Source organism: Lissotriton vulgaris, chromosome 5, assembly GCF_964263255.1.
Source record: "Lissotriton vulgaris chromosome 5, aLisVul1.2, whole genome shotgun sequence".
In the NCBI taxonomy this organism is placed as follows: domain Eukaryota; kingdom Metazoa; phylum Chordata; class Amphibia; order Caudata; family Salamandridae; genus Lissotriton; species Lissotriton vulgaris.
Window position 1 is genome coordinate 663523257 of NC_141693.1, and position 12986 is coordinate 663536242.

General features: G+C 39.5%; 1 protein-coding gene across 9 annotated transcripts in view; it reads right to left on the reverse strand.

Moving 5' to 3' along the window:
* The window catches only part of KCNMA1 (potassium calcium-activated channel subfamily M alpha 1), a 1464982-nt gene that overhangs the window by 716772 nt on the left and 735224 nt on the right, over nucleotides 1-12986 (reverse strand). For all 9 annotated transcript variants that reach the window (XM_086922098.1, XM_086922095.1, XM_086922094.1 and 6 more), the window contains exon 4: nucleotides 4378-4471. In XM_086922098.1, coding sequence (XP_086778224.1) covers nucleotides 4378-4471 — 94 coding nt within the window. The remainder of the gene's footprint in view (nucleotides 1-4377; nucleotides 4472-12986) is intronic.

Consider the following 12986-nt stretch of genomic DNA (forward strand, 5'->3'; position numbering starts at 1 on the left):
AAGGCCTGAAACCTATGGTTGTTCCAGTGAATTTGCAAGGTTTTTTAAATGCTAATTCCTAACTATATAAGTCCTGAAACCTATGTGTTTTTCAGTGAATTTCAAAGGTTTTTTTAATGCTAATTCCTAACTATATAAGACCCGAAAGCCCACCAGGAATCTCCAGTATGCGTCAGGGGACTGCATTGCAGAGAGGTGTAATTAAGCCACGCCCCTTTTTACCCCTCTCTGCAACGCAGCCCCCGTGCATGTTTAAAGAGGGGGAACTAATTCCCCTTGCATACTGGGGGCCCCTGGGGGCCAACTAGCCCACCTGGAACCTCCAGTATGCGCCAGGGGGCTACATTGCAGAGGTGTAATGAGGCTATGCCCCTTGTTACACCTCTCTGCAATGCAGCCCCCTGGCGCGTTTGCAGAGGGGGAACTAATCCCCCTTGCATACTGGGGTCCCTGGGGGCCAACTATCCCACCAGGAGCCTCCAGTATGCACCAGGGGGCTGCATTGCAGAGAGGTGTAATGAGGCCACACCCTTTTTTACACCTCTCTGCAACACAGCCCACGTGCATGTTTGAAGAGGGGGGACTAATTCCCCTTGCATACTAGGGGTCCCTGGGGGCCAACTAGCCCACCTGGAACCTCCAGTATGCGCCAGGGGGCTGCATTGCACAGAGGTGTAATGAGGCTATGCCCCTTTTTACACCTCTCTGCAACGCAGGCCAATGGCCCGTTTGCAGAGGGGGACTAATTCCCCTTGCATACTGGGGGTCCCTGGGTCATATCTGCCCGAACGCCGATATTCCGAACTATTGAAAATGTCTTTTGTTGAGAAACATTTGGATTTGGATTATCATGTCCTATACTTTGGAATTTTTGCAAGACTGACTTTGAGGATGCTATAAAGTACTCAAGTATGCCCGAATTGTGTGGGTAAAATTGATTCCTAGTCACTTTGAATAAGAATGTACTTACGTCTTGTCTAACATTTGGAAGGAATATCTAGTTATATGACAACAGGATACCGACATAACTTGAAGGAAATAAGATCTCCCTGAAGAAGTTCTGTTGTACAGAACGAAACACGTCAGCTGGCTGTGGTACATAAATTTAAGGAAAATAAAAGCATTTGAATATACACCAAGATTCAGCGCTTCAATAAGGACTCTAAGTGATATGATTTGATTGGACTTATTGTGCAAGTGGTGTTGTGCCAAACTTTGGAATATTCTCCACTACTCTCTACTACTCACTCTCTACTACTCCACTACTCTCTAATACTCACTCTCTACTACTCATTCTCTACTACTCTACTACTCTCTACTACTCTCTCTCTACTACTCACTCCCTACTACTCACTATCTACTACTCTCTACTACTCACTCGCTACTACTCTCTACTCTCTACTACTCACTCTCTACTACTCTCTCTCTCTACTACTCACTCTTTACTACTCACTCTCTACTACTCTCTACTACTCACTCTCTACTTCTCACTCTCTACTACTCTCTACTACTCACTCTCTACTACTCTCTCTACTACTCTCTACTACTCACTCTCTACTACTCACTCTACTACTCACTCTCTACTACTCACTCTCTACTACTCTCTAATACTCACTCTCTACCACTCTCTACTATTCTCTCTCTACTGCTCTCTACTACTCACTCTACTACTTACTCTCTACTACTCTCTACTACTCACTCTCTACTATTCTCTACTACTCACTCTACTATTCTCTACTACTCACTCTCTGCTACTCTCTCTACTGCTCTCTACTACTCTCTACTACTCATTCTCAACTCTCTATTACTCACTCTCTACTCTCTACCTCTCTACCTCTCTCTACTTCTCTCTCTACTAGTCTCTACCTCTCTACCTCTACCTCTCTACCTCTCTCTACACGCACACATATACACACATATATATATATACATATATATGCATATGCATTTATATATATGTATGTGTGTATATATATATATACATACATATATAAACATATATAATCTGCATATCTATATAAATACAAATATAAATGCATGCATACATATACATATATATGCATACATATGCATGTTATTTACATGAAAGTTTTAAAAACACTAATAAAAGCAAAGCTAAAAAGCCACCTCATTACAAACAGAATGGCTTTAACTTAAACGAGGGCGAGATCTATTGCATTTTCAATGCTTGTTTACTTTGGTTCCATCAAGAAGGCATTCAGATGCGTCACACATTTGCCATAAATTCTGAATGTTAGCACTCTAGTTGCTCATTAGATCACTGTAGTAAAGCTACTGCTCACCAGGGAAGTCTGCTGCTGTTATTCAAAGTGCATGTTTCAGTCTGCATGTCAGAATTTTTTTAATGAAATAGAAGAGGATTTGAGAAGTCACTCAAAATGTGCCCTAATTTTTCTTTCTGAAGCACTAATCATACTTTCTATGGCAAAATGAACCCCCTCATTTTGTTCCTTTTTAAATTAAATGTTTTCAGACTTACCACTTAATTCCAATCAAGATGGCTTCTGGTGTGCCATACTTTTGTCATAAGTAAGACTGTTAGCGCTCTAGTTGTTCTTTAGAACACTCTGGGGCATTCTGTCATTGGGCTATACTTGGGCTACATCTGGGTGATATTTGGGCTACATTTGGGCTCTTTTGTCTCTGGTGGCCATCTTGGGAGACTGCATGTGAGAATTTTTTAATGAAATTGAAGAGGATTTGAGAAGTCACTCAAACTGTGCCCTATTTTTTCTTTCTGCAGCACTAATCATACTTTCTATGGCAAAATATACCCCCTCATTTTGTTCCTTTTTAAATTACATGTTTTAAGACTTGCCACTTTATTCCAATCAAGATGGCTTCAGGTGTGCCATACCTTTGTAATAAGTAGGACTGTTAGCGCTCTAGTTGTTCTTTAGAACACTCTGGGACATTCTGTCATTGGGCTATACTTGGGCTAAATCTGGGTGATATTTGGGCTACATTTGGGCTCTTTTGTCTCTGATGGCCATCTTGGGAGACTGCATGTCAGAATGTTTTAATGAAATAGAAGAGGATTTGAGAAGTCACTCAAAATGTGCCCTCATTTTTCTTTCTGCAGCACTAATCATACTTTCTATGGCAAAATAGACCCCCTCATTTTGTTCCTTTTTAAATTAAATGTTTTAGGAGTTACCACTTTATTCCAATCAAGATGGCTTCAGGTGTGCCATACCTTTGTAATAAGTAGGACTGTTAGCGCTCTAGCTGTTCTTAGAACACTCTAGGAGGCTGCAGTAGAACACAAAGGAATCAACTGACAGTCTCTGTCCTTGTTGGATGTACATGTTTTACTGAGAAAGTCAGACTTCATTCTCACATGACTGAGAAAGATAATGTGAATTTACAGAAAATATGCTTTCAGTTTAGCTTATAGATCCCCTTCCAAACCACTGTTGGAAAAGCAAGAGATAATAGTTTTCTTTCAAACATGATTCATGATATCCCAGCAGAAGGCTTTTTCACGTGGTAAAATCACCTTAGAACACACCACAATTCCTAAAATGAGTATGGTACCATCAACAAAGGATTTATAATGTAACTAAAGTCCTAAAACCCTCTATTAACTACAATGCTTTATAATGAGGTGCCATCATGTATATTGGTCCCAAGATGGTTGCCAACACTTCTTGGATGAAGTGCTGACAGCCAATCAGATCTCACAATGAGATGTGTGGTTAGGCTCCACCCAGATATATATGTGTTTTTGAAGTTAATTTTCATAAAAACCACTGGAGCAATTTTCACTAAATTGAGCAAAGGCACTTCTGTGGACCAGTCCCTACAATTTTGCCAAGTTTGGTGTAATTCCGTTCAGCGGTTCGGGCTGTAGGCTTGTCAGAACGTCCTATGGAAATTAACATGGAGAAAACACGTTTTGGGACCCCCCTTTTTTCTCAGCCCCCACTTCACGAATCCCCCAAAACTTTCAGGGAAGGAGCGCAGCGGAGCTGGCCAAAATTTTGGAAAATTACACGCAAATTCCGCAACCTGCGCCAAAGTTATTCCCAATAGAATGTTGCGGATTTCCTATGGTAGCTAGGTCCTAACTATATATACCTACTGGCTATCGCCAGTAGGTAATATATATATATGTATAATGTTTTTGCGGCAAAAGAGAGGCTTGTCATGGACATATTACTGTCAGATTAAAGACAATTTGATACATTGGCCAGTTCAAAAGGGTGACGGGTCACATTTTCAGACACACAGGAATCTTCCACCGCAGGCTTTAGTGGCCATGATGCTTGGGTTCATTCCCCCTGGAGCATGGGTAGAACCCCCGCCCTTCCTCCAACAAACAATCTCCGTTAAATTGACAGGTAGACTACTTACTCGCAAGCCGAAGTACAGCAGGAAGAATATGTTGAAAGTCATGTCTATCTGTAGCGTGAAGTCTTGGTAGAAATTCTGGCAGGATTCTATGTCGCTGTTAGAGAGAGGGAGAGAAAGAGGTGCACATGAAACAAATGCAGTGTTTGATACAGTCATGTACTCTTTAAAGACTGAATTGTCCACACGCTGTCACCATCAAGCTGCCACTTCAAAAGCATGGGGGTTCCAGTCAGCCGTAGCTTTGTTACCAGGGAAGGCACTTGCTGTACTATTTCTATTACATTTTACCATTGTTGCTACCTCCCTGATAAGCATGCCTCGCGGGTTTCTATAAAACTTGACATTGTCTCTCTGGCTTATTTTGTAACAAATTAACACAGAATCGGCTGCTCGGCCTCCTTACCTGTCCCAGGAATAGGTTATGTTATATAATTTGAAAACACGACTAATACCTCAAGAGCTTTCCTGGAGCTTCTGGGAACTCATGGTTCCCTTGATCTACCTGGAGATATTTGAAGAACTGGATTTTCACCGGAAGAGCCCCAGCTGGCCTTACCAGTTTAAACCGTTAACGTGAAGACCCATCCGATACAGGGTAAGCAGGCAACCGTTACCATCATCTCACCCTATTTAGGACAGAGTGCCCATCACTATGGTTCTCTGCCCTTGACCAACATGGGTCCAGGGCAAGAAAATCCATTAATAGCGCCATGATCAGGGGAAAAAGTTCTCTGCACATCAGAGCCATTATTTTCTTTCTCAGTAACAAACCACCACTAACAAGTTTGCTAAGGTTGACCAAGAAACATCTCTAAGTATAACAAGGGGTCGGGTCAGGGGAGCCAGGTCTAGAGCCTCTACTGACCTGATGGGCTGGTGAGCCACACTCAATGCCTAAATTACACTGTTAGGCTTATTGTGTCGGTGGGAAAGGTGAAAGCAGCGAACATTCAAAATGCAATAGGAATGTAGAATGTAAGGGGTTAATCAAGCATATAAAAATGTGTAACATTTGTTAGCTAAATTCTGTAAAATGTTTGTGGGAAAATAGGGATGCATTGTATGTCAATCAAAAATAGTGTAAAATACTTGTGGAAAGCCAGTCAAAAATAGTGCAAAAAGTAAAACACGTTCTCTAATTGTTATTATTGATCTTTTTTTTATCGATAGATAGATAGATAGATAGATAGATAGATAGATAGATAGATAGATAGATAGATAGATAGATAGATAGATAGATAGATAGATAGATAGATAGATAGATAGATAGATAGATAGAGGGCGATAGATAGATAGACAGATCGAGTGAGGGTGATCGATCGATAGATAGACAGACAGACAGAGATAGATAGATAGATTGATAGATAGATAGATAGATAGATAGATAGATAGATAGATAGAGTGCGATAGATAGACAGATAGAGTTAGTGCGATAGATAGACAGATAGAGTGAGGGCGATAGATAGACAGATAGATAGAGTGAGTGCGATAGATAGATAGAGTGAGGGCGATAGATAGATAGATAGATAGATAGATAGATAGATAGATAGATAGATAGATAGATAGAGTGAGGGTGCTAGATAGATAGATAGATAGATGATAGATAGATAGATAGATAGATAGATAGATAGATAGATAGATAGATAGATAGATAGATAGATAGATAGATAGATAGATAGATAGATAGATAGATAGATAGATAGATAGATAGATAGATAGATAGATAGATAGATAGAGTGAGGGTGATAGATAGATAGAGGGCGATAGATAGATAGAGTGAGGGCGATATTATTTATTTATTTTATTTATTTCATTTATTAAGCGCTCTGTCACCTGACGGCATCCTGGCGCTGAGAAGCTTGGAGGTATGTGGCAAAAGAAGAAAAGACAAGAAGGCCCGGGCAGCTGGTACTACAAACGGCAGCAGTTACATTCTGGGAAAGAGCCAGGTTTTTAACCTTCTTCTAAATGGTAGGAGTTGGCAAATCTGTCTTAATTCCAGGGGGAGTCCGTTCCAAAGTCTGGCCGCGGCAACCGTAAAATTTCTGCCACCAGTTCTAACTTTCCTAAAGCTGGCCACCTTAATCAGTCTAGCAGAGGCAGAACGGAGGTCTCTAGCTGGGACGAACCACATAAATTTCCTCTGAAACACAGCCGGGCCAATCCCCTGCAGAGCTTTGAACACGAGACAAAGGGACTTGAACTTTACTCTCTGTCCCACCGGCAGCCAGTGAAGCTCTGCAAGGGCCCTAGAGGATGAGGAGCGTTTCGGCCAACCCAAAGCAAGCTTAGCTGCGACAGACTGGATTCTCAAAAGTCTGTCCAGCAGGGCCTTGGGGGAATTCAAGCAAAAGGGCACTACAGTAGTCCAGTCTACTCAAGACTGAACTCTGTACCACTATTGCCCGAGCTTGAAGAGGTAGTAAGGGGAGAATTTTGCGTAGAGACCTAATGATCGCCACGCAACTTCCCACCGTTTTAGTTACTTGGGCCTCCATAGTAAGTTTATTATTGAACATAATGCCTAAATTTTGCACCTTCTCCACTTGTCTCACAACAGTTGACATATCACTAGGCCATAGATTGCTCGGCAGCGCTGAGAAAATCCTGTCCACAGGACAGAAGAGGACCTCAGTCTTACCGGCATTAAATTGTAGTAAATTATCTTTCAACCATTGAGCCGTGTCACACAGGCAACAATGAAACTCCTCAATAGATACTGAATACTAGATAGAGGGCGATAGATAGATAGAGTGAGGGCGATAGATAGATAGAGTGAGGGAGATAGATAGATAGATAGATAGATAGATAGATAGATAGATAGATAGATAGATAGATAGATAGATAGATAGATAGCAATAGATATAGTGAGGATGATAGATAAATAGAGTGAGGGCGATAGATAGAGTGAGGGCGATAGATCGAATGAGGGTGATAGATAGATAGATAGATAGATAGATAGATAGATAGATAGATAGATAGATAGATAGATAGATAGATAGATAGATAGATAGATAGATAGATAGATAGATAGATAGATAGATAGATAGATAGATAGATAGATAGATAGATAGTGAGGGCTATAGATAAAGTGAGGGTGATAGATAGATAGATTGATAGAGTGAGGGGCGATAGATAGATAGAGTGAGGGCCATAGATAGAGTGAGGATGATAGATAGATAGATAGATAGATAGATAGATAGATAGATAGATAGATAGATAGATAGATAGATAGATAGATAGATAGATAGATAGATAGATAGATAGATAGATAGATAGATAGATAGATAGATAGATAGATAGATAGAGTTAGGGCGATAGATAGAGTGAGGGCGATGGATAGATAGAGTGAGGGTGATAGAAAGATAGATAGTTAGATTGATTGCTAGATAGATAGATAATAGATAGATAGATAGATAGATAGATAGATAGATAGATAGATAGATAGATAGATAGATAGATAGATAGATAGATAGATAGATAGATAGAGTAATTATGTGGCGTGTAATTATGTGGCACTGAGTGGTATTTGGAGTATATGTTGCATTGAATGCAGTGTAATTATGTGGCGTGTAACTATGGGGTACTGAGTGGTATTTGGAATGTATGTTGCATTTGTGCGCAGTGTAAATATGTAGCATAAGTTAAGCTATGACTGGAATGGGTGCACTTTTAGTAAAACGAAGATCCCCAGAGGCCTACCAACATGCCCAATCACTGTTAGGCCACCCCAGTTTAACGTTGTTGTAGCTGAGATTAAATTTTCATTCACCACACAAAGAAAATGCTGATTAAAACCCAAAATACAGGCTTCAGACCTAACTGCACATTCAAGAAGCATTGGCAAAGCCATTAGGTCTTGGGACCTTTTGGGGTTACTAATAGTTCTAGCCACGTTGTGCAGTATCGGTGATGGGCATGTCATTTTGTAGGTGTGCGCACTAAGCATGTGCTTGCCTGAGATATGACGCAAGCGCTTTTTTTTTCTTTAGCACAGGTTGGGGGAAGCAACACAGGGGAGAGGGAAGCAAGAGGGTGGTGCACAAGTAATAGAGGGCCGCAGGTGAAGAAAGTAAGATGCAAGAGAAGGGGAAAGAACATGGAGAGCAGGACCAAATGAAGAGAGGGAGCAACATTGGGGGAGAAAAAGGAGAGAGCACAATGCGGATGGGGGAGGGAGAAGCAATGAGGGGAAAAAGCAACATGGGGTAGGATAAGTAATTAAGAGCAGGGACGAATCACACAGACAGAAGTCCATAAGGGAGACAACAGGAAAACATATGCACTCTGCCACCTGAAACTGGAGCTGTGAAAAGACAAGTAATAGGCCCATGGTCCAGGGGTGGGACAAACCCAATAAGAAGAAGTGTAATGTGGATGAGATATCGAATTAGAAGTAAGAAATTAGAATAACAATTAAGCCAACTAATGTTAAGTAATGGGCTGATTCTGAGCTCACTATGAGGTAAAAAAATATCTTGCAACAGAGAGCTCATGCGCTGCCTTAGGCGAGACGTAAACGGTAGCGCCCTAAAAGCAAGCAGAAGACATATAGAAGTCAACCAATCAAAGCAATGGGTAAATAGGTAATGTGCCATGGATGGGACAAACATAAGACTGGCAAATAAGCCATCAAATAAGAAGAAGCCAAATGAGAGGGTCAGGAAATTCAATAAATGGTAAGCAATCAGTGGGCCACTTGCCCCTGTATGTTCGTGTTGGGCCTACAATGTCTTTTGCAAACAGACAGCTTGGGCTGTCTGGTAGTGATAAAATCAGTGTTGGTCGCTGGCAGCAGGGTAGTGTAACAGGTGACACCTACAGACAGACATACTTGAAGAGAAGAAGATATATTGTAAAGCTGTGTATCATTTGAATAGCACCACATACCCCTGGGGATGCCACAAAGCACTCCATGTGGATAAAGAGGCTATTCCATTTACAGTGCACGGTTGGTAGAGTGTGGGTATACAGTGTGACCGTTTTGGGAAGGGTTATGTGTCATGTATGAGGCTCAGTGGGGCAGTGCGTCAATAGGTGGTGTTGGAATTTACACTTTCTGGTTGCCTGAGGGGAGGCCTTAGCCAGGCAGACCCTACCTCTTATGTCGGGGGGGGGGGGTGATTACACTGATTGTATAATCAGCACTCACTCTTGTGTAGCTTGGCACTGAGCAGTCAGGCTTACCACAGATGCTATGTGTAAAGCACTGGCACAGCACTCCCACACAAGAGTCACAAAAGAGACTTCACATCTAGTGTATGTAAATAAAGTTTATATTCAACACGCACATTAATTAACACAACATGAACATCATGTATTTCGGGGCATAGATATTGTGGTCACAAATAGCGCCAGACAAATTCTCGTGGTCAAGAATATCGAATTTAAGTAAGTAATATTGATGTTAAAAATATCTAAGTGTAAAATATCGTTTGCAAAAATATATTTGGTAAAATAGCTATTTTTTTATTAATGTTATGTTTTTTAGTATATATTTTATATGTATGTGATGTATGTTTTTTGTATAAGATTTGTTTGTATTTTTAATATATGTGTTACATTTTAATCAGTTATGATTTTTTTTATTTGATTTTTGTGTTTTTAGGTTTGTAGCGGGTTGCAGGTTCATAGGGGAATAGGACGGGAAGCAATTTATTTATATAAAATTGATTGATTATTTTTAGAAGCTATTAATATTTTTTATATGAATTTTGTGTTTTTAGTCCCGTAACGGGTTGTAGGTTTATAGGGGAATAGGGTGGGAAGTAATTTAATTATATTACATTTATTGAATATTTGTTATTTATTATTATTTGTTTAATTGAGATGTTATAGTGTTAAATGAGTAAAGTCATTTATTATTAAATAAATAATAATTGGTTGTTACTAATTGTAATTAGTTAATTGGTAATAATTATGGTAATTGTGTGTGTTGTAGTGTTTATTGAAGTAAAGGGTGGTAAGTATTTTGTGTTTAATTAATTATTATATAGTTGTTAATGTTCATTATTTGATATTTATGTTGTGTAATTGTTTATTTTTGGGTGTGTTTTTAGTTTCAAAGGAGTAAAAGGTGGGTATTCAAATACATTTTTAAATATTAAATTATTAGTTGTTAATAGTAATAGTTTTTTTTCATAAAATAATATTTAATTGTGTTTTATTATTTTATAGTTTAATTTAGGTGTGTGTTGTGGATATTATAGTGTTAACGCATGTGTACTCAATGAATGTTTCTTTTTTTATTAGTAAGATTTTTTTAAATTGATGATTAATTATGTTAATTATGGAAATTAATTTAATTAAAAATGTTGAAGTGTTTAATTATAGGTTTTTCTGTTATAGGGTAAGAAATAAAAGAAATACATTTATGTTTTAAATAATTTGTTCGTTTGTTAATATTGGTACTTTTAAGTAATTGTTGTTTACAAATGTATTTGTTAATTTATTATGTATATTATTTGTAGGTTTTTGTTATATTTAATTAATATTATAATATATGTTCTTTTTATATGTTTAATATATAACATTTTATATTTTTAAATATTGTTTATTTATTTGTAGGATTTGTTTTCAATTATTTAAGTGTTATTTGTAATTTTTGTTTCTCTGCTATCCAACCCTTTCCCTAATGTTGCAATCACTGGAGTGGGAATAATAATTTTTACCTCTCTGCTATCCAGCACTTTCCCTACTGTTTCATTCACTGGAACGGAAATTGTCATTTTTACCCCTCCGCTATTCCAGCGCTTTCCCTACTGTTGCACTCACTGGAGTTGGAATACTAAATGTAATTACTACGCTATGCAACACTTACCCTACTTTTGCACTCACTGCAGTGGGATTAGTAATTTTTACCCCTCCGCTATCCAACACTTTCCCTACTGTTGCACTGTTTGGAGTGGGAATAGTAATTTTTCCCCTCCGCTATCCAAAACTTTTTCTACTGTTACACTTTTTAGAGTGGGACTAGTAATTTTATCCCTCCGGTATCCAACACTTTCCCTACAGTTGCACTCACTGGATTTGGAATAGTACATTTAATGATTCCGTCATCCAACACTTTCCCTACTAGTTAAAGTGTATATTGCATTTAATTTATTTTCTTAAAAATAATATTAATATTTAATATATTTATTATATATTATTTTATAGATATTTTTGATTCAATATTTTTGTACCTACCTGGTAAGGTATTGGAGTCGATATTTTTGTAGTCAATATATATTTCTTTTATATTTAGAACATCAATGTTTGTTACATCGATATTCTGTCAGTGAACCAATTCCGGTCCAACACAATGCAGAATCACAAACTCAGTGCCTCCCTGGAAATGAGGCACAATCTCTGGTGTGCATTGCTCCGAATTGCACCAGACAGTTCCGGTCATAAACAACGAAGAGTAGTGAAACATGTACCTCTCTGTAAATGAGACACAATGCCTGGTACTTGTTAATACTGGATGCACTAGGGAATTCCAGTCATTTCCAGTCACTCACAAAGGCGCAAGTTTAGCAATGTCACACAAGGTAAAATAGGCACTCCTATGGTTACGCCCTCACCTCGAAGGGTCACAACCTGCGAATTGGACACCACACACAATGAGCACAGTTGGCATGTTGCACGATAGAGATGTGGCACGATTGACAAAGCAGGCCACCCTTGATCCAGCAATCGGTGAATCCGTTCACCACTAACAAAATGCTAATGAGTGTTGGGGTCCCCACAATGCAGGGGCCATATGTATTAGATGTAGGCAAGACCTTTTCAGCTCTGAACAAGACAATTAGGTCTCCAGGCACAATTTTGTTCAACGCTCGCGCTGCACTACCAGTTGGGATCCAGCAGACGATGTGGGCACTTAAGAGGACACTGCTCTTCATAAGTGGATGGTGTGGTCCCTCATAGGAGATGTTTGATGTCCCCTAGACCTCCAAAAAACAGGGGGCAAGCCAACAAGCTCTTGGAGAGCACACTTTAGGGTGCCTCACTGCAGCAGGTAGTCAGGCCAGCCACTATTCAGTAAGGGTGCACAGTTCCTTCAAATGGCAGTAACCCTCCTTGTAAAAAACAGACTCCTCTGGCAGCATGCCCCACACAGTTTCAGGATCTCCGGTCACTGGTCCCGACAAGTGCATCTCTGCCATGCTGAAGTATTGCACCAGTAGTTACACTGTAGTGTGCTTTTGAAGTTGGGGGGTGGTTCAGAGGGGTTCCCTTTGAACAACAGATGTCTCCCCTACATTTCAGTCCTGGCTGCCAAGTGTCAAAATCATTTCTTCCAATCTACCCAGCCACACCCTTAAAAGACAGAGATCTGTTGTTCCACTTGCATGCCCAGTGTTTATAGCTGTCTCTGGGGAATGCCTAGATGTTCTCCACCAGCCTCCAATGTGGAGTCTGTTCAAACTAAAAGGCACACAAAGAGTTTTAAATCAGAGAAATGCCTGCTCTCTAGAAGTCATGTTCAGGGAAACAAGGGCCACCCTAGTCACAAGAAATTAGGGTATCTACTTTATAACAAGGAACAGTCGTTCCTGCGGACAATAAATATGAAATATGATAATAGTCAGGCTCAATGGCAAAACTCATGGGTAATGGTATGT